The sequence below is a fragment of the Nipponia nippon genome, unplaced genomic scaffold (genome assembly GCF_047370975.1).
Source record: "Nipponia nippon isolate SJK-2023a ecotype South Korea unplaced genomic scaffold, ASM4737097v1 scaffold_46, whole genome shotgun sequence".
Lineage (NCBI taxonomy): Eukaryota > Metazoa > Chordata > Aves > Pelecaniformes > Threskiornithidae > Nipponia > Nipponia nippon.
This window is the reverse complement of record NW_028262365.1, coordinates 1,010,668-1,030,037: the sequence shown is the minus strand read 5'-3', so window position 1 is coordinate 1,030,037 and position 19,370 is coordinate 1,010,668. Positions and strand designations below refer to the sequence as shown.

Genomic DNA, 19,370 nt, shown 5'->3' with positions numbered 1-19,370 from the left:
ATGGCGGCGCCGGAACAAGATGGCGGCGCCGGAACAAGATGGCGGCGCCGGGGCGGCGGCGGGGGGGGGGGTTGCCGAGGGGCCCACCGCCCCCCCCCCCCCCCCCCGGCCCGGTGTCACCGTGCCCCCCCCGCGGCTTTGGGGTCCCCCCCACGACCACCCCCAGCTTTAGGGTCCCCCCCCCCCCCAGTTTTGGGCCCCCCCCACAACCCCCTTGTGTCCCCTCCTCCATCTTTGGGGGCCCCCCACCCCCTCCCCCATGCCCCCCCCCCCCCCAGTTTTGGGGTCCCCCCCATCCTTGCCCCCCCGTGTCCCCCCCCAGTTTTGGGGGCGCCCCTCCCCCAGTTTTGGGGTCCCCTCCATCTTTGCCCCCCCCCCGTGTCCCCCCCAGTTTTGGGGGCGCCCCCCCCCAGTTTTGGGGTCCCCTCCATCTTTGCCCCCCCCCCCCGTGTCCCCCCCCAGTTTTGGGGGCCCCCCACCCCTCCCTCATGCCCCCCCCCAGTTTTGGGGTCCCCCCATCCTTGCCCCCCCCCCCCCAGTTTTGGGGTCCCCCCACCCCCTCGCCCCCCCCCGTGTCCCCCCCCCCAGTTTTGGGGGCCCCCCACCCCCTCCCCCATGACCCCCCCCCCCCGTTTTGGGGTCCCCCCATCTTTGCCCCCCCCGTGTCGTCCCCCCCCAGTTTTGGGGTCCCCCCACCCCCTCCCCCATGCCCCCCCCAGCTTTGGGGCCCCCCGGAACCGTGGGACGTACAAAGGTGTTTATTGGTGGCAGAAGCGGGGCCGGGGGGGCCCATGCGGCAGCGGGGGGGGGGGGGGGAGGGGGGACAGGGGCGGGGCGGGGGGGGGACACGGGGACATTAAAGCCACTCACACGATCGCGGGGGAGGGGACGTTATTGCTACTGCGGGGGGGGGGGGGAGGGGCGGGGAGCGCGACGCCGTTGCACCCGGGGCCTGCACCTCCCGGATGCCTGGGTCCCCCCTTTTTTTTTTGGGGGGGGGGGGGGGTGTGGGTTGGGGGGTCCTCAACCCCATTAGCAGCCGCTGGAGAATCCACCAAACCAGTATAAACCAGTTTCCCTGGCCCCCCCCCCCCCGCCCCCAGGGCGTAATCAGTAGTTTCCAGAGTTAACGGCTCAGGAACAGGCTTGGGAAGGGGCCCGTAAACCCCTCCTCTCCCAGTTGGAGTCAGTAGGTTCCAGTGTGAACGACCCCAAATTGGGGGGGGGGGGGAGGGGGAGGCTGGCATTGGCTCGCTCACTCCTCGCGAGGGTAATCAGTAGGTTCCAGAGTGAACGGCCTGGAGGAACCGGAGTGAGGGGGGGCACAGAGATATGGGGTTGGGGGGGGCTGGTATCAATTCCCTATGATCAGTAGGTTTCAGAGTGAACAGCTTGAAAAAAGGCGGGGGGGGGGGGGCGGGGCTGGCAACAGCGAACCCCCATCGCCGTAATCAGTAGGTTCCAGAGTGAACGGCCCCCAAAAAAAGGCGTTGAGGGGGGGTGGGGCTGGCAACAGCGAACCCCCATCGCCGTAATCAGTAGGTTCCAGAGTGAACGGCCCCCAAAAAAAGGCGTTGAGGGGGGGTGGGGCTGGCAACAGCGAACCCCCATCGCCGTAATCAGTAGGTTCCAGAGTGAACGGCCCCCAAAAAAAGGCGTTGAGGGGGGGTGGGGCTGGCAACAGTGAACCCCTGTTGCTGTAATCAGTAGGTTCCAGGGGGGACGGCCCAAAACGGGGGGGGGAGGGGTTGGGGGGGAGGGGCTGGCCTGAACTCCCCCCTCCCCCTCCATCACTTGTAATCAGTAGTTTCCAGAGTGAACAGCCCGGCGCAAAGAAAGGGGGGTCGGGGGGTGTCACATCACGTCTCCCCGGGTGGGGGGAGGGGCCCAAGGCACTGGGTGGGGGAGGGGCGGCGGGGGCGGGGCAGCGAGGCGGGGGCGGGGTGGGTGGGGGAGGGGTTAGGACTGCATCTCGGCCCGCAGCATCCAGGGGAACCAGCAGCAGAAGAGTAACCGGGGGACAGGGGGGCCGGCGGGGGGACAGGGGACACCCCCGGGGGTGGCACCGTGCCCCCTCCCCCCCCCCCCCAGCCCCCGGTGGCCCCTCCCCCCCCCCCGGTGTCGTGTCCCCCCCTCCCCCACCTGGAGAAGGAGCTCTCGGAGGTGATGTCCTTCGGGGTGCGCACCGCCGGGAAGTTGCGCTTGGGCTGTGACACTGCGGGGACACGGGGGGGGACACGGGGGGGACACAGGGACATGGGGGGGTCACGGGGGGGACACGGGGGGACACAGGGACATGGGGGGGACACGGGGGGGACACGGGGGGGACACGGGGGGACACAGGGACATGGGGGGGACACGGGGGGGACACGGGGGGACACAGGGACATGGGGGGGACACGGGGGGGACACAGGGACATGGGGGGACACGGGGGCGGACACGGGGGGGACATGGGGGGGGACACGGGGGGACACAGGGACATGGGGGGGACACGGGGGGGACATGGGGGGACACAGGGACATGGGGGGACACGTGGGGGGACACGGGTGGGACACAGGGACATGGGGGGGACACGGGGGGGACACGGGGGGGACACAGGGACATGGGGGGACACGTGGGGGGACACGGGTGGGACACAGGGACATGGGGGGGACACGGGGGGACACGGGGGGGACACAGGGACATGGGGGGGACACAGGGACATGGGGGGGACACGGGTGGGACACAGGGACATGGGGGGACACGGGGGGGACACGGGGGGGACATGGGGGGGGACACAGGGACATGGGGGGACACGGGGGGGACACGGGGGGGACATGGGGGGGACACGGGGGGGACACGGGGGGGACACAGGGACATGGGGGGGACACAGGGACATGGGGGGGACACGGGTGGGACACAGGGACATGGGGGGACACGGGGGGGACACGGGGGGGACATGGGGGGGACACAGGGACATGGGGGGACACGGGGGGGACACGGGGGGGACACAGGGACATGGGGGGACACGGGGGGGACACGAGGGGACATGGGGACACACAGTCACAGCCCCCCCCCGCCCCAGCCATCGCGGGGGGCGGGGAAATGGGGCCCCCAGCCAATCAGCGGGAGGTGTGTGTCGTTTTTCACACCCCCCAAACCCCCCCCCCCCCCCACTGGAGCCCCCGCTGGCCAATCAGCGGAGGTCGGTGCTGCCTGCTGGCCAATCAGCAGTGGCCTGGCCTGGCCCGCTGGCCAGTCAGCGCAGGGATGGCCTGCTTGCTGACCAATCGGCTGCTCCGTGGCATGCCAGCCAATCAGCAGCAAGCCCGCCTCCTGGTGGCCAATCAGCAATGGCCCAGACCACTCTGGCCAATCAGCAGTGACCGACTCCACCCACCAGCCAATCAGAGGGGTCTCACCCCACCGGCCAGCCAATCAGGAGGGCCCCACCCTGCCCACCAGCCAATCAGGAGGGCCCCACCCTGCCTGCCAGCCAATCAGGAGGGCCCCACCCAACCCTGCAGCCAATGAGGAGGGCCCCACCCAACCCTGCCAGCCAATCAGGAGGGCCCCACCCCACCGGCCAGCCAATCAGGAGGGCCCCACCCTGCCCACCAGCCAATCAGGAGGGCCCCACCCTGCCTGCCAGCCAATCAGGAGGGCCCCACCCAACCCTGCAGCCAATGAGGAGGGCCCCACCCAACCCTGCCAGCCAATCAGGAGGGCCCCACCCCACCTGCCAGCCAATCAGAGGGGTCTCACCCAACCCTGCCAGCCAATCAGGAGGGCCCCGCCCCGCCCGCCAGCCAATCACAAGGGCCCCGCCCCACCCACCAGCCAATCAGAAGTGCCCCACCCACCAGCCAATCAGGAGGGCCCCACCCCACCCACCAGCCAATCAGAAGTGCCCCACCCTGCCCGCCAGCCAATCAGGAGGGCCCCGCCCCGCCCGCCAGCCAATCAGCACGCACCGGTCACCTGCTGGACCTTCTTTTCGGGGGCGCCCTCCCCCGGCTCCTCCCGGGGACCCCCCACCCTGTGGGGGAGGGGCAGGGGCCTCACTGGGGGCTCGGGATCCCCACCCCCCACCCCCCCCGTGTCCCCACAACCCCCCATCCCCCCATGTCCCCCCCGTGTCCCCCCCCGTCCCCCACATCCCTGATGTCCCCACACCCCCGTCCCCCCGTGTCCCCCCCGTGTCCCCACACCCCCATCCCCCCCCGTGTCCCCATCCCCCCCGTGTCCCCCCCGTGCCCCCCCATGTCCCCACACCCCCCATCCCCCCCATGTCCCCATCCCCCCCGTGTCCCCACACCCCCCATCCCCGTGTCCCCCCCGTGTCCCCCCACCCCCCATCCCCCCGTGCCCCCCCGTGTCCCCATCCCCCCCCGTGTCCCCCCCGTGCCCCCCCGTGTCCCCACACCCCCCATCCCCATGTCCCCCCCCATGTCCCCACCCCCCATCCCCCCCGTGTCCCCCCCCGTGCCCCCCGTGTCCCCACACCCCCCCATCCCAGTGTCCCCCCACCCCCCCGTGCCCCCCTGTGCCCCCCGTGTCCCCCCCGTGTCCCCCCCCATCCCCGTGTCCCCCCACCCCCCCATCCCCCCCGTGCCCCCCCCATCCCCCCGCCCCCGCACCTCTGGACGCGGGAGGGGGGGCGAAGACGCCGTGCTTGGGGGGCAGGAGAAGTAGCGCACCCCGAACACCGACCCGTCGTGCTTGCCCCCCGCCGCGTCCAGCTCCACCCCGAACCAGTACCCTGGGGGGGCACGGGGGCGGGGGGACACGGGGGGGGGCACGGGGGGACAGGGGGACACGGGGGGACACGGGGACGGGGGGGACAGGGGGGACATGGGGGGACAGGGGGAGAGGGGGACATGGGGGGACACAGGGACGGGGGGACACGGGGGGACACGGGGGCGGGGGGGACGGGGGGGGACATGGGGGGGACAGGGGGAGGGGGGACACGGGGGGACACAGGGACGGGGGGACACGGGGGGACACGGGGGCGGGGGGGGGACGGGGGGGACATGGGGGGACAGGGGGAGAGGGGGACACGGGGACATGGGGGGACACAGGGATGGGGGGACACGGGGGGACACGGGGGTGGGGGGGACGGGGGGGACATGGGGGAGGGGGGGACACGGGGACATGGGGGGACACAGGGACGGGGGGACAGGGGGGGACATGGGGGGACAGGGGGAGAGGGGGACACGGGGACATGGGGGGACACAGGGACGGGGGGACGGGGGGAGGGGACATGGGGACAGACGTGAGAGGGTGACACGGGGGGGACACGTGAGATGGGGGCACATGGGGGGGGGCTGGGGGGGTCCCGGGGGGGGGGGGGGGCCATGGGGGGTCCCGGGGGGGTCCCGGGGGGTCCCAAGGAGGGGGGTCCCAGGGAGTCCCAAAGGGGGGGGGGGGGTCCCGGGGGGGTCCCAAAAGGGGGGATCCCAAGGGGGGGGTCCCGGGGGGGTCCCAAGGGGGGGGGCCATGGGGGGGGGTCCCAAGAGGGGGGTCCCAAGGAGGGGGGACCCAGGGAGTCCCAAAGAGGGGGGGGTCCCGGGGGGGGTCCCGGGGGGTCCCAAGGGGGGTGCCAAGGGGGGGTCCCGGGGGGGGGGTCCCAAGGGGGGGGTGCCAAGGGGGGTCCCGGGGGGGGGGTCCCGGGGGGTCCCAAGGGGGGGCCATGGGGGGGGTCCCAAGAGGGGGGTCCCAAGGAGGGGGGACCCAGGGAGTCCCAAAGAGGGGGGGGGTCCCGGGGGGGGGGGGGTCCCGGGGGGTCCCAAGGGGGGTGCCAAGGGGGGTCCCGGGGGGGTCCCTCACCGGGGGCGAAGTCAGTGCGCCCGTAGAACCGGGCCCGTCCCGGGCGCTGTCCGGCCACCAGCACCGCGTCCCCCGGGGCCACGCGGCGCCCCTCCCGGTCCAGCCACGCCCCCCCGCGCTTCCGGGGGGCTGAGGGGCGGGGTCAGACAGGCCACGCCCCTCCCCACCCGCCACGCCCACCACAGACACCACCCACCACCCCCCTCCCCCGGTCCAGCCCCACCGCGGTTCCAGGGGGCTGAGGGGCGGGGCCAGCACGGCCACGCCCACCCGAGCCCACACCCACCACAGGCACCGCGCCCCGCGCCTCCCGGTCCAGCCACGCCCTCCCCCCCGCGCTTCCGGGGGGGTGAGGGGCGGGGTCAGCACAGCCACGCCCACCCCAACACCACGCCCCTTCGCTGACACCGCCCTCCACCCGCAGCCCTCCTCCCAGGGGCTGCCAAGGGGTGGGGTCATGCAGACCACGCCCCCTCCTGACCACGCCCCATTCCCCTGCATGGGCGGGGTTTCACCGGGGGGGCGGGGCATATCCCACCCAGCCAGTCAATCACCATGCTCTCCTCCAATGGGCATGCGGGGGGGGCGGAGCCAAAGGGAAGGGCAGAGTAAAGGGGATGAGCTGCGGGGGGGTCCCGGGGGGGCACCCAGGGGTGCGGGGGGGTCCCAGGGGGGCAGGGGGGTCCTAGGGGGGCACCCAGGGGTCTGGGGGGTCCCAGGGATCTGGGGGGCACCCAGGGGTCTGGGAGGTCCCAGGGATCCAGGGGAGCACCCAGGGGTCTGGGGGGGCACCCTGGGGTGCGGGAGGGTCCCAGGGATCTGGGGGGGGCACCCAGGGGTCTGGGGGGGCACCCAGGGGTGCGGGAGGGTCCCAGGGGTCTGGGGGGGCACCCAGGGGGCTCAGGGGGCACCCAGGGGTGCGGGAGGGTCCCACGGATCTGGGGGGGGCACCCCGGGGTCGGGGGGGGCCCAGGGGTCCCGGGGAGCACCCAGGGGTCTGGGGGGGCACCCAGGAGTCTGGGGGGCACCCAGGGGTGCGGGAGGGTCCCAGGGGTCCGGGGGGCACCCAGGGGTCTGGGGGGCACCCAGGGGTGCAGGAGGGTCCCAGGGGTCCGGGGGGGCACCCAGGGGTCTGGGGGGTCCCAGGGGTCTCAGGGGGCAGGCAGGGGTCTGGGGGGGCACCAGGGGTTTGGGGGGGGCACCCAGGGGTCTAGGGGGGCACCCAGGGGTCTTGGGGGGGGTCCCAGGGATCTGGGGGGTGCACCCAGGGGTCCAGGGGGTCCCAGGGGTCTCAGGGGGCACCCAGGGGTCTTGGGGGGTCCCAGGGATCTGGGGGGGCACCCAGGGGTCCAGGGGGTCCCAGGGGTCTCAGGGGGCACCCAGGGGTCTTGGGGGGTCCCAGAGATCTGGGGGGGCACCCAGGGGTCCGGGGGGTCCCAGGGGTCTCAGGGGGCACCCAGGGGTCTTGGGGGGGTCCCAGAGATCTGGGGGGGGCACCCAGGGGTCCGGGGGGTCCCAGGGGTCTCAGGGGGCACCCAGGGGTCTTGGGGGGGTCCCAGAGATCTGGGGGGCACCCAGGGGTCCGGGGGGTCCCAGGGGTCTCGAGGGGGACTCAAGCATCTGGGGGGGACCCAGGGGTCTGGGTGGGCACCCAGGGGTCTGGGGGGCAGGCAGGGGTCTCGGGGGGCACCCAGGGGTCTGGGGGGGCACCCAGGGGTGGGGGGGCACCCAGGGGCGCGGCCGTACCTCTCTTGTCCTTGCGAGCCTTGTGGGGGGCTCGGGCCGGGGGTCCCGGGGGGCTGCGGGGGGGGGACGGCGCCGGGGGCTGCTCCTCCGCCTTGGAGATCTTGGAAACGGAGGCGAAGACGCCTGCGGGCGGGTGGCATCAGCCCAGTACAACCCAGTATGGACCAGTAGAGCCCACAGCAGACCCCACAGCAGACCAACTGACCCCCCCCCCCGCTTCAAACCCTACCAAGGGTCCCAGCAGCCCCCCCACCCCCACCCCGAGGGACTGGGGTATCCCCCCCCCCCCCCCGAGGGACCCAGGGGTCTGGGGGTGTCCCCAAGGGACCCAGGCGATGGGTGGGGGTCCCCGGGGGGGGGTGGGGGGGTGTCCCTACCCTGTTTTGGGGGGCAGATGAAGTAGCGGACCCCCCCCACGCTGCCGTCGTTCTTGCCCTCGGGCTCGTCCAGCTCCACGCCGGCCCATTGCCCGCTGGCGAAGGCCGTGGTGCCGCAGAAGCGCAGGGTCCCCACCTGGGGGGGGGGTGGGGTGGGTGACACACGGGAGCCCTGGGTGCCCCCCGCACCCCAACACCCCCCCCAGCACCCCAACATCCCCCCCTGTGCCCCAAAACTCCATAATTCCCCCCCAAAACCCCACTTTTCACCCCCAGTCCCCCCCGGGCCGTGCCCGCATCCCCTCCCGGAGCACCCGGGGTTGCACGGGTGCTGCCTGCGCCCTACGTGGGTGCTGCTGGGCACCCCTGGGAGCCCCCCCAAAACCTCATTTTGCACCCCAAAACCCCTCTGTGCACCCCAAAACTCCATAATTCACCCCCAAAACCCCACTTTTCACCCCCAGTCCCCCCCAGGCCGTGCCCGCATCCCCTCCCGGAGCACCCGGCGGGCGCGCGGGCGCCCTTGGGTGCCGTCCCCCCCACCTTGCCGCCGTCGACGCGGACGCGGTCGCCCAGCTGGAGGCCGAGGCAGAGGAGCATGAGGTTGCCGGGCAGGTTGTCGTAGTTGGGGAGGGTGACGCGGGGCAGGCTGCAGCTGAGGGGGACGGCGTCCAGAAGGAGCTGACGCAGCTCCCGCGCCGCCAACGCCGCCTCCGCCTTGTCCAGCGCCATGTCCGTGGGGTCCGGCACCACCTCGGCCGCCACCTGCCCCTTGCTGTTCTGTGGGGGGGGGGGGGGGGGAAAGGGGGAGAGGGGGGTTTGGGGGTGCTTGGGGGTGGGGGCACCCATAGGACCCCCCTGAGATCCATGGGTGGCCTCGCAGCCCCCCTCGAGACCCCCAGTAAGGCGGAAGCCCGGTACCCCTGCGCCCCTCCCTACCCCGATAGCTCAGGCACCCCAATACCCGCAGCACCCCAATATCCCAGTCCCTCCCAGTGCTCCCAGTCCCCCCCAGTGCCCCCCATTCCTTCCCAACACCCCCCAGTACCCCAATCCTTCCCAATCCCCCCAGTATCTCAATCCCCCATTACCCCCCAGTCCCTCCCAGTATCCCCCAGTACCCCAGTCCCCCCCAACACCCCTCAACACCCTCAACACCCCCAATACCCCAGTGCCCCCCAGTGCCCCCCACTCCCTCGCAGTCCCCCAATCCCTCCCAGTCCCCCCAATATCACAATCCCCCCAGCCCCCCCCATTACTCCCCAGTCCCTCCCAGTGCCCCCAGTGCCCCCAGGACGCGCAGGGCAGGATCGGCCCCGTGCTCCAGCAGGCAGTCTTCCCAGTCCCTCCCAGTACCCCCCAGTACCCCCATCCCCCCCACACCCCTCAACACCCCCAATACCCCAGTGCCCCCCACTCCCTCCCAGTACCCCAATCCCTCAATCTCCCCCAGTCCCCCATTACCCCCCAGTCCCTCCCAGTACCCCCCAGTACCCCAGTCCCCCCAACACCCATCAACACCCCCAATACCCCAGTGCCCCCCACTCCCTCCCAGTACCCCAATCCCTCCCAGTTCCCCCAATATCTCAATCCCCCCAGCCCCCCCATTACTCCCCAGTCCCTCCCAGTGCCCCCAGTGCCCCCAGGACGCGCAGGGCAGGATCGGCCCCGTGCTCCAGCAGGCAGTCTTCCCAGTCCCTCCCAGTACCCCCCAGTACCCCGATCCCCCCAACACCCCTCAACACCCCCAATACCCCAGTGCCCCCCACTCCCTCCCAGTCCCCCAATCCCTCAATCTCCCCCAGTCCCCCATTACCCCCCAGTCCCTCCCAGTACCCCCCAGTACCCCAGTCCCCCCAACACCCATCAACACCCCCAATACCCCAGTGCCCCCCACTCCCTCCCAGTACCCCAATCCCTCCCAGTTCCCCCAATATCTCAATCCCCCCAGCCCCCCATTACTCCCCAGTCCCTCCCAGTGCCCCCAGTGCCCCCAGGACGCGCAGGGCAGGATCGGCCCCGTGCTCCAGCAGGCAGTCTTCCCAGTCCCTCCCAGTACCCCCCAGTACCCTGATCCCCCCAACACCCCTCAACACCCCCAATACCCCAGTGCCCCCCACTCCCTCCCAGTCCCCCAATCCCTCAATCTCCCCCAGTCCCCCATTACCCCCCAGTCCCTCCCAGTACCCCCCAGTACCCCAGTCCCCCCAACACCCCTCAACACCCCCAATACCCCAGTGCCCCCCACTCCCTCCCAGTCCCCCAATCCCTCCCAGTTCCCCCAATATCTCAATCCCCCCAGCCCCCCCATTACTCCCCAGTCCCTCCCAGTGCCCCCAGTGCCCCCAGGACGCGCAGGGCAGGATCGGCCCCGTGCTCCAGCAGGCAGTCTTCCCAGTCCCTCCCAGTACCCCCCAGTACCCCGATCCCCCCAACACCCCTCAACACCCCCAATACCCCAGTGCCCCCCACTCCCTCCCAGTCCCCCAATCCCTCAATCTCCCCCAGTCCCCCATTACCCCCCAGTCCCTCCCAGTACCCCCCAGTACCCCAGTCCCCCCAACACCCATCAACACCCCCAATACCCCAGTGCCCCCCACTCCCTCCCAGTACCCCAATCCCTCCCAGTTCCCCCAATATCTCAATCCCCCCAGCCCCCCCATTACTCCCCAGTCCCTCCCAGTGCCCCCAGTGCCCCCAGGACGCGCAGGGCAGGATCGGCCCCGTGCTCCAGCAGGCAGTCTTCCCAGTCCCTCCCAGTACCCCCCAGTACCCCGATCCCCCCAACACCCCTCAACACCCCCAATACCCCAGTGCCCCCCACTCCCTCCCAGTCCCCCAATCCCTCAATCTCCCCCAGTCCCCCATTACCCCCCAGTCCCTCCCAGTACCCCCCAGTACCCCAGTCCCCCCAACACCCATCAACACCCCCAATACCCCAGTGCCCCCCACTCCCTCCCAGTCCCCCAATCCCTCCCAGTTCCCCCAATATCTCAATCCCCCCAGCCCCCCCATTACTCCCCAGTCCCTCCCAGTGCCCCCAGTGCCCCCAGTACGCGCAGGGCAGGATCGGCCCCGTGCTCCAGCAGGCAGCGCACGGCGCCCAGGCAGAGGTTGGAGGCGGCGATGTGCAGGGCCGTCCCGTGGCTGAAGTCGCTGCAGGTCGAGTGCAGCACTGCGGGGAGGGGAAACTGAGGCACGGCCCACGCGGGGCACCCGGCCCTGGGGACCCCAGTGTCCTCCCACCCTGGGGACCCCAAAGTCCTGCCCGGGGGACCCCAAAGTCCTGCTCCTGGGGACCCCAGTGTCCTCCCACCCAGGGACCCCAGTGTCTTCCCCTGGGAACCCCAGGGTCCTCTCTCCAGGGGACCCCAATGTCCTGCCCTTGGGGACCCCAGTGTCCTGTACCCCAGGGGACCCCAATGTCCCCCCCAGAGGACCCCAGTGTCTTCCCTTGGGGACCCCAGCGTCCCCCCCAGGGGACCCCAACGTCCTCCCACCCTGGGGACCCCAGTGTCCTTCCACAGGGACCCCAATGTCCTCCCACCCCGGGGACCCCAGCGTCCCCCCCAGGGGACCCCAGTGTCTTCCCTTGGGGACCCCAATGTCCTCCCACCCCAGGGACCCCAGCGTCCCCCCCAGGGGACCCCAAAGTCCTCCCAGCCTGGGGACCCCGTGTCCTGTCCCGGGGGACCCCAATGTCCTGTCCCAGGGGACCCCAATGTCCTGCCCTTGGGGACCCCAACGTCCTCCCCCCCGGGGACCCCAATGTCCTCCCCCCCGGGGACCCCAGCGTCCCCCCCAGGGGACCCCAATGTCCTCCCCTTGGGGACCCCAACATCCTCCCACCCCGGGGAACCCAGCGTCCCCCCCAGGGGACCCCAACGTCCTCCCAGCCTGGGGACCCCGTGTCCTGTCCCCAGGGGACCCCAGTGTCCTCCCACCCAGGGACCCCAATGTCCTCCCCCCCTGGGGACCCCAATGTCCCCCCCAGAGGACCCCAGTGTCTTCCCTTGGGGACCCCATGTCCTCCCACCCCGGGGACCCCAGCGTCCCCCCGCGCGTCCCCCCGGGCCCCCCCACCTCGGGGGGCGGCGGCGCGCAGGAGGGTGCGGATGAGCTCGGGGACGTCGAAGTAGGCGGCGTAATGGAGGGCGTTCATGTGGGTCCAGCGGCTGCGCAGCGTCACGTCCCCGCCCAGCGCCAGCAGCCGCGTCGAGAGGCGCACGGCCGCCGCCGGGTCCCCTGGCAGCGGGGACGCGGGGACGTCGGCGGGGGAGGCCACCGCGGGGACGGGGATGGGGCTGGGGGGGACGTGGGGACACTGGGGACACGGGGACACTGGGGACGTTGGCGGGGGCGGGCGCCGCGGGGACGGGGACGGTGCTGGGGGGGACGTGGGGACATGGGGACACTGGGGACACGGGGACACTGGGGACATCGGCGGGGGCGGCCGCCGCGGGGACGGGGATGAGGCTGGGGGGGACATGGGGACATGGGGACACTGGGGGCGTGGGGACACTGGGGACGTCGGCGGGGGCGGCCGCCGTGGGGACGGGGACGGGGCCGGGGGGACGTGGGGACACTGGGGATGTGGGGACATGGGGACACTGGGGATGTGGGGATGTGGGGACGCTGGGGACGTGGGGACACTGGGGACGTCGGCGGGGGCGGGCGCCGCGGGGACGGGGACGGTGCTGGGGGGGGCGTGGGGACATGGGGACACTGGGGACGTGGGGACACTGGGGACACGGGGACACTGGGGACGTCGGCGGGGGCGGCCGCCGCGGGGACGGGGATGGGGCTGGGGGGGACGTGGGGACATGGGGACACTGGGGACGTGGGGACACTGGGGACGTCGGCGGGGGCGGCCGCCGCGGGGATGGGGACGGGGCTGGGGGGACGTGGGGACGTGGGGACACTGGGGACACGGGGACACTGGGGACATCAGTGGGGGCGGCCGCCGTGGGGACGGGGACGGGGCTGGGGGGACATGGGGACACTGGGGATGTGGGGACATGGGGACACTGGGGATGTGGGGACGCTGGGGACGTGGGGACACTGGGGACACGGGGACACTGGGGATGTAGGCGGGGGCAGCCACCGTGGGGACGGGGATGGGGCTGGGGGGACGTGGGGACGTGGGGACACTGGGGACACGGGGACACTGGGGACATCGGTGGGGGCGGCCGCCGCGGGGACGGGGACGGGGCTGGGGGGACATGGGGACACTGGGGATGTGGGGACATGGGGACACTGGGGATGTGGGGATGTGGGGACGCTGGGGACGTGGGGACACTGGGGACGTCGGCGGGGGCGGCCGCCGCGGGGACGGGGATGGGGCTGGGGGGGCGTGGGGACATGGGGACACTGGGGACGTGGGGACACTGGGGACGTCGGCGGGGGCGGCCACCGCGGGGATGGGGACGGGGCTGGGGGGACGTGGGGACGTGGGGACACTGGGGACACGGGGACACTGGGGACATCGGTGGGGGCGGCCGCCGCGGGGACGGGGACGGGGCTGGGGGGACATGGGGACACTGGGGATGTGGGGACATGGGGACACTGGGGATGTGGGGATGTGGGGACGCTGGGGACGTGGGGACACTGGGGATGTAGGCGGGGGCAGCCACCGTGGGGACGGGGATGGGGTTGGGGGGGACATGGGGACGTGGGGACACTGGGGACGTGGGGACACTGGGGACGTCGGCGGGGGAGGCCGCCGCGGGGATGGGGACGGGGATGGGGGGGGCGTGGGGACATGGGGACACTGGGGACATGGGGACGTGGGGACACTGGGGATGTGGGGACACTGGGGATGTGGGGACACTGGGGATGTAGGCGGGGGCAGCCACCGTGGGGACGGGGCTGGGGCTGGGGGGGACGTGGGGACACGGGGACACTGGGGACGTGGGGACACTGGGGACGTCAGCGGGGGCGGCCGCCGCGGGGACGGGGACAGGGGGGACATGGGGACGTGGGGACATGGGGACGTGGGGACACTGGGGACGTCAGTGGGGACAGCCACCGCGGGGACGGGGACGGGGCTGGGGGGGACGTGGGGACATGGGGACACCGCTACTGGGGACACTGGGACTGGGGATACTGGGGAGATGGGGATGCCGGGGACATGGGGACAGCGCTACTGGGGACACTGAGGATGTGGGGACGCTGGGACTGGGGATACTGGGGAGATGGGGACGCTGGGGATGTAGGGACAGCGCTACTGGGGACACTGGGGACATGGGGACACTGCTACTGGGGACGCTGGGACTGGGGATACTGGGGAGATGGGGATGCCGGGGATGTGGGGACAGCGCTACTGGGGACACTGGGGACACTGGGGACACCCACCCACGCCGTGGGCGCCGGCCTTGCAGGCGTAGTGCAGCAGCGTCATGTCCGTCAGTCCGTCCCGGTCGTTCACGTGGCACCCGCGGCGCAGGATCTGCCCAGTCGCACCAGTTACACACCAGTTCCCACCAGTCACCCCCCCGGTAACTCCCCTGGGGTGCGCAGTCACGCCCCCAGTGCTCCCAGTACCCTTCCTCGGGCTCCTGGACCTCCCTGGTTCCCCTCCCAGTGCTCCCAGTGATCTCCCAGTACCCTCCCTACAGCTCCCAGACCTCCCCAGTTCCCCTCCAGTGCTCCCAGTACCCTCCCTACAGCTCCCAGACCTCCCCAGTTCCCCTCCCAGTGCTCCCAGTCCCCTCCCTACAGCTCCCAGGCCTCCCCAGTTCCTTTCCTTGGGCTCCTGGACCTCCCCAGTTCCGCTCCCAGTGCTCCCAGTCCCCTCCCTACAGCTCCCAGACCTCCCCAGTTCCCCTCCCAGTGCTCCCAGTCCCCTCCCTACAGCTCCCAGACCTCCCCAGTTCCCCTCCCAGTGCTCCCAGTCCCCTCCCAGTCCCCTCCCTACAGCTCCCAGACCTCCCCAGTTCCCCTCCAGTGCTCCCAGTCCCCTCCCTACAGCTCCCAGACCTCCCTAGTTCCCCTCCCAGTGCTCCCAGTCCCCTCCTTCAGGCTCCCAAACCTCCCCAGTTCCCCTCCAGTGCTCCCAGTACCCTCCCTACAGCTCCCAGACCTCCCCAGTTCCCCTCCCAGTGCTCCCAGTCCCCTCCCTACAGCTCCCAGGCCTCCCCAGTTCCTTTCCTTGGGCTCCTGGACCTCCCCAGTTCCGCTCCCAGTGCTCCCAGTCCCCTCCCTACAGCTCCCAGACCTCCCCAGTTCCCCTCCAGTGCTCCCAGTACCCTCCCTACAGCTCCCAGACCTCCCCAGTTCCCCTCCCAGTGCTCCCAGTCCCCTCCCTACAGCTCCCAGGCCTCCCCAGTTCCCCTCCCAGTGCTCCCAGTCCCCTCCCAGTCCCCTCCCTACAGCTCCCAGACCTTCCCAGTTCCCCTCCAGTACTCCCAGTCCCCTCCCTACAGCTCCCAAACCTCCCCAGTTCCCCTCCCAGTGCTCCCAGTCCCCTCCTTCGGGCTCCCAAACCTCCCCAGTTCCCCTCCCAGTGCTCCCAGTTCCCCTGCCCCTCCACGGCACCCTGACCCCCACCCACCTCGTTGCCGATGACGTCGACGTTGTGCTGCACTTGGGGCACCCACTGGCGCAGGATGGCGAAGAGCTGGGGCACGGTGGTGCGAGGGTCCAGCAGGATCTCCCGGCACGCCGCGTCGTTGGGGTCGAAGAAGGTGAAGGCTGGGGGGGGGGGGGGGGGTGACAAGGGGGGGGACACGGTGGGGACACGTGGGGACACGGAGGGGACACGGGGGGACACAAGACGGGGGCGTGGAGGGGCAGCCAGCGGTGCACAACCCCGTAGCAGCCATCAGAGAATCCCCACTGGGGGCCCCAGAGCCCACGGGGGGGGGGGGGGCTCTGTGACAAAGAGGGGGGGTCCCTGTCCCCATGGGGTCCCCTGGGGGGGTCGCTGTCCCCTGGGGGGGTCACTGTCCCCTGGGGGGGTCCCCGTCCCCAGGGGGGTCCCCCCATTGCTCAACCCCATAGCAGCCATCAGAGAATCCCCACTGGGGGCCCCAGAGCCCACGGGGGGGGGGGGGCTCTGTGACAAAGAGGGGGGGTCCCTGTCCCCATGGGGTCCCCTGGGGGGGTCGCTGTCCCCTGGGGGGGTCCCTGTCCCCAGGGGGGTCCCCCCATTGCTCAACCCCATAGCAGCCATCAGAGAATCCCCCCCCCCGCCCCGGTTTGGGGGGGCTGGGGGGGCGGGGCCTCACCGTAGTCCTTGGGGAGGGGGGCGGGGGCGGCGGGGTGCACCACCGGCTTCTTGCGTCGCTCCAGGGCGGGGCTGGGGGGTCGGGGGCGGCGCCCCCCCGCTGGGGGTCCCCCCGCGCTCCTTCGTCATGGCGGCGGCCTGGGGGGAGGGGAGGAGGGGGTTAGCCCCTCCCCCCCCCCACCGGAGGGGGGGGACTGGGGTGGCGGAATGGGATGGGGGGACTGGGGTGGGGATACTGGGATGAGAATGGGATACTGGGATGGGGATGGGGGGACTGGGGTGGGGATACTGGGATGAGAAGGGGATACTGGGATGGGGGTGGGGGGACTGGGGTGGGGATATGGGGAGGAGAATGGGATACGGGGATGGGGGTGGGGGGACTGGGGTGGGGATACTGGGATGAGAAGGGGATACTGGGATGGGGGTGGGGGGACTGGGGTGGGGATACTGGGATGAGAATGGGATACTGGGATGGGGGGACTGGGATGGGGATAGGATACTGGGGTGGGGGGACTGGGGTGGGGATACTGGGATGAGAATGGGATACTGGGATGGGGATGGGGGGACTGGGGTGGGGATACTGGGATGAGAAGGGGATACTGGGATGGGGGTGGGGGGACTGGGGTGGGGATACTGGGATGAGAAGGGGATACTGGGATGGGGGTGGGGGGACTGGGGTGGGGATACTGGGATGAGAATGGGATACTGGGATGGGGGGGACTGGGATGGGGATAGGATACTGGGGTGGGGGGACTGGGGTGGGGATACTGGGATGAGAATGGGATACTGGGATCAGGATGGGGGGACTGGGGTGGGGATACTGGGATGAGAATGGGATACTTCGACAGGAGGACTGGGATGGGGATTGGATACTGGGGTGGGGGAACTGGGGGGGATACTGGGATGGGGGGACTGGGGTGGGGATACTGGGATGAGAAGGGAATACTGGGATGGGGATACTGGGATGGGGATAGGATACTGGGGTGGGGGGACTGGGATGGGGGACTGGGGGGAATAGTGGGGGGGACTGGGATGGGGGTGGGATACTGGGATGGGGATACTGGGATGGGGATACTGGGGGGGGACTGGGGTGGGGGGACAGGGATGGGGGTGGGATACTGGGGTGGCGGAATGGGATGAGGGGACTGGGTTGGGGATACTGGGATGGGGATGGGGGGACTGGAGTGGGGATACTGGGATGAAAACGTGATACTGGGATGGGAATACTGGGATGGGGATGGAGATGGGGGTACTGGGATGAGGCTACTGGGATGGGGCTACTGGGATGGGGCTACTGGGATACTGGAATAGGGACAGGGATGGGGATGGGGATATCGGGATGGGGATACTGGGGTGGGCATGGGATACTGGGATGGGGATACTGGGATGGGGGTGGGATACTGGAATGGGGACAGGGATGGGGATGGGGATATCGGGATGGGGATACTGGGGTGGGCATGGGATACTGGGATGGGGATACTGGGATGGGGATACTGGGATGGGGGTGGGATACTGGAATGGGGACAGGGATGGGGATACTGAGATGGGGATACTGGGATGGGATACTGGGATGGGATGCTGGGATGGGGATACTGGGATGGGATGCTGGGATAGGGATGGGATACTGGGATGGGGATACTGGGATGGGGATGGGATACTGGGATGGGGGTGGGGGGACAGGGATGGTGATGGGATGCTGGGATGGGATACTGGGATGGGGATGGGGATACTGGGATGGGGACAGGGATAGGGATACTGAGATGGGGATACTGGGATGGAGATGGGATACTGGGATGGAGATACTGGGATGGGATACTGGGATGGGGATGGGATACTGGGATGGGGACAGGGATAGGGATACTGAGATGGGGATACTGGGATGGAGATGGGATACTGGGATGGGGATGGGATGCTGGGATGGGATGCTGGGATGGGATACTGGGATGGGATACTGGGATGGGGATACTGGGATGGGGATACTGGGACGGGGATGGGATACTGGGAGGGGGGTGGGGGGACAGGGATGGGGATGGGATGCTGGGATGGGATACTGGGATGGGGATACTGAGATGGGGATACTGGGAAGGAGATGGGATACTGGGATGGGATACTGTGATGGGGATGGGATGCTGGGATGGGGATACTGGGATGGGGATGGGATACTGGGATGGGGGTGGGGGGACAGGGATGGGATGCTGGGATGGGGGTGGGGGGACAGGGATGGGGATGGGATGCTGGGATGGGATGCTGGGATGCGATACTGGGATGGGATACTGGGATGGGGATACTGGGATGGGGATACTGGGATGGGGATGGGATACTGGGATGGGGGTGGGGGGACAGGGATGGGATGCTGGGATGGGATACTGGGATGCGATACTGGGATGGGGATGGGATACTGGGATGGGGGTGGGGGGACAGGGATGGGATGCTGGGATGGGATACTGGGATGCGATACTGGGATGGGGATGGGATGCTGGAATGGGCCCGAGGTGCGAGGATGCAGATGGGGAGGGGGCACCGGGGGGGGGGGGGGCACCGCGCTGGGGCCAGGCCGGGGCTCGGGGCCGGGGCCAGGCCGGGGCCCGGGGCCGCGCTGGGGCCGGGGCCGGGGCTCGGGGCGGTGCCGGGCTGGGGCGGGGCCCCGGTGCCGCCGCCGGTGCCGGTTCCCCCCCGGCCCCCCCCGTCCCGGCCCCCCCCGCCCGGTACCTGCTGGGGACGCGGCCGGCGGCTGGGCTGGGCGCAGCGCGCATGCGCGGCCCGCCGGGGGGGGCGGGGGGGGCACGGGGGGCGGCGGGGCGGGGGCCGGGGGGCGGGGCCTGAAGGGGCGGGGCCTCGGGGCGGGGCCTGGAGGGGCGGGGGGCGGCCGTTGGGAGCGACGGGGGCTGGCAGATGGCTATAGGGGCTGTAGGGGACCATAGGGGGTGATGGGCGGCTATGGGGGCTATGGGGGGTGATGGGCGGCTATGGGGGCTATGGGGGGTGATGGGCGGCTATAGGAGCTATGGGGGCTATAGGGGCTGCTACCGTGCAGCTATAGGGGATGATGGGTGGCTATAGGGGCTATGGGGGCTATAGGGGCTGCTACCGTGCAGCTATAGGGGATGATGGGCGGCTATAGGGGCTATGAGGGCCATAGGGGCTGCTACCGTGCAGCTATAGGGGATGATGGGCGGCTATAGGAGCTATGGGGGCTATAGGGGCTGCTACCG

General features: G+C 71.1%; 1 protein-coding gene across 1 annotated transcript; it reads right to left on the bottom strand.

The window, feature by feature from the left end:
* Window positions 1–1,818: 1,818 nt before the first annotated feature.
* Window positions 1,819–18,911, bottom strand: CLIP3 (CAP-Gly domain containing linker protein 3). Its single transcript, XM_087729654.1, is given in 15 exon segments — window positions 1,819–2,015; window positions 2,144–2,215; window positions 3,954–4,018; window positions 4,620–4,646; window positions 4,648–4,741; window positions 5,809–5,937; window positions 7,555–7,677; window positions 7,932–8,067; window positions 8,475–8,711; window positions 10,988–11,106; window positions 12,015–12,176; window positions 14,286–14,379; window positions 15,484–15,623; window positions 16,160–16,278; window positions 18,868–18,911. Coding segments are annotated over 15 exon segments (1,617 nt in total). The 3' UTR covers window positions 1,819–1,959.
* Window positions 18,912–19,370: the final 459 nt, after the last annotated feature.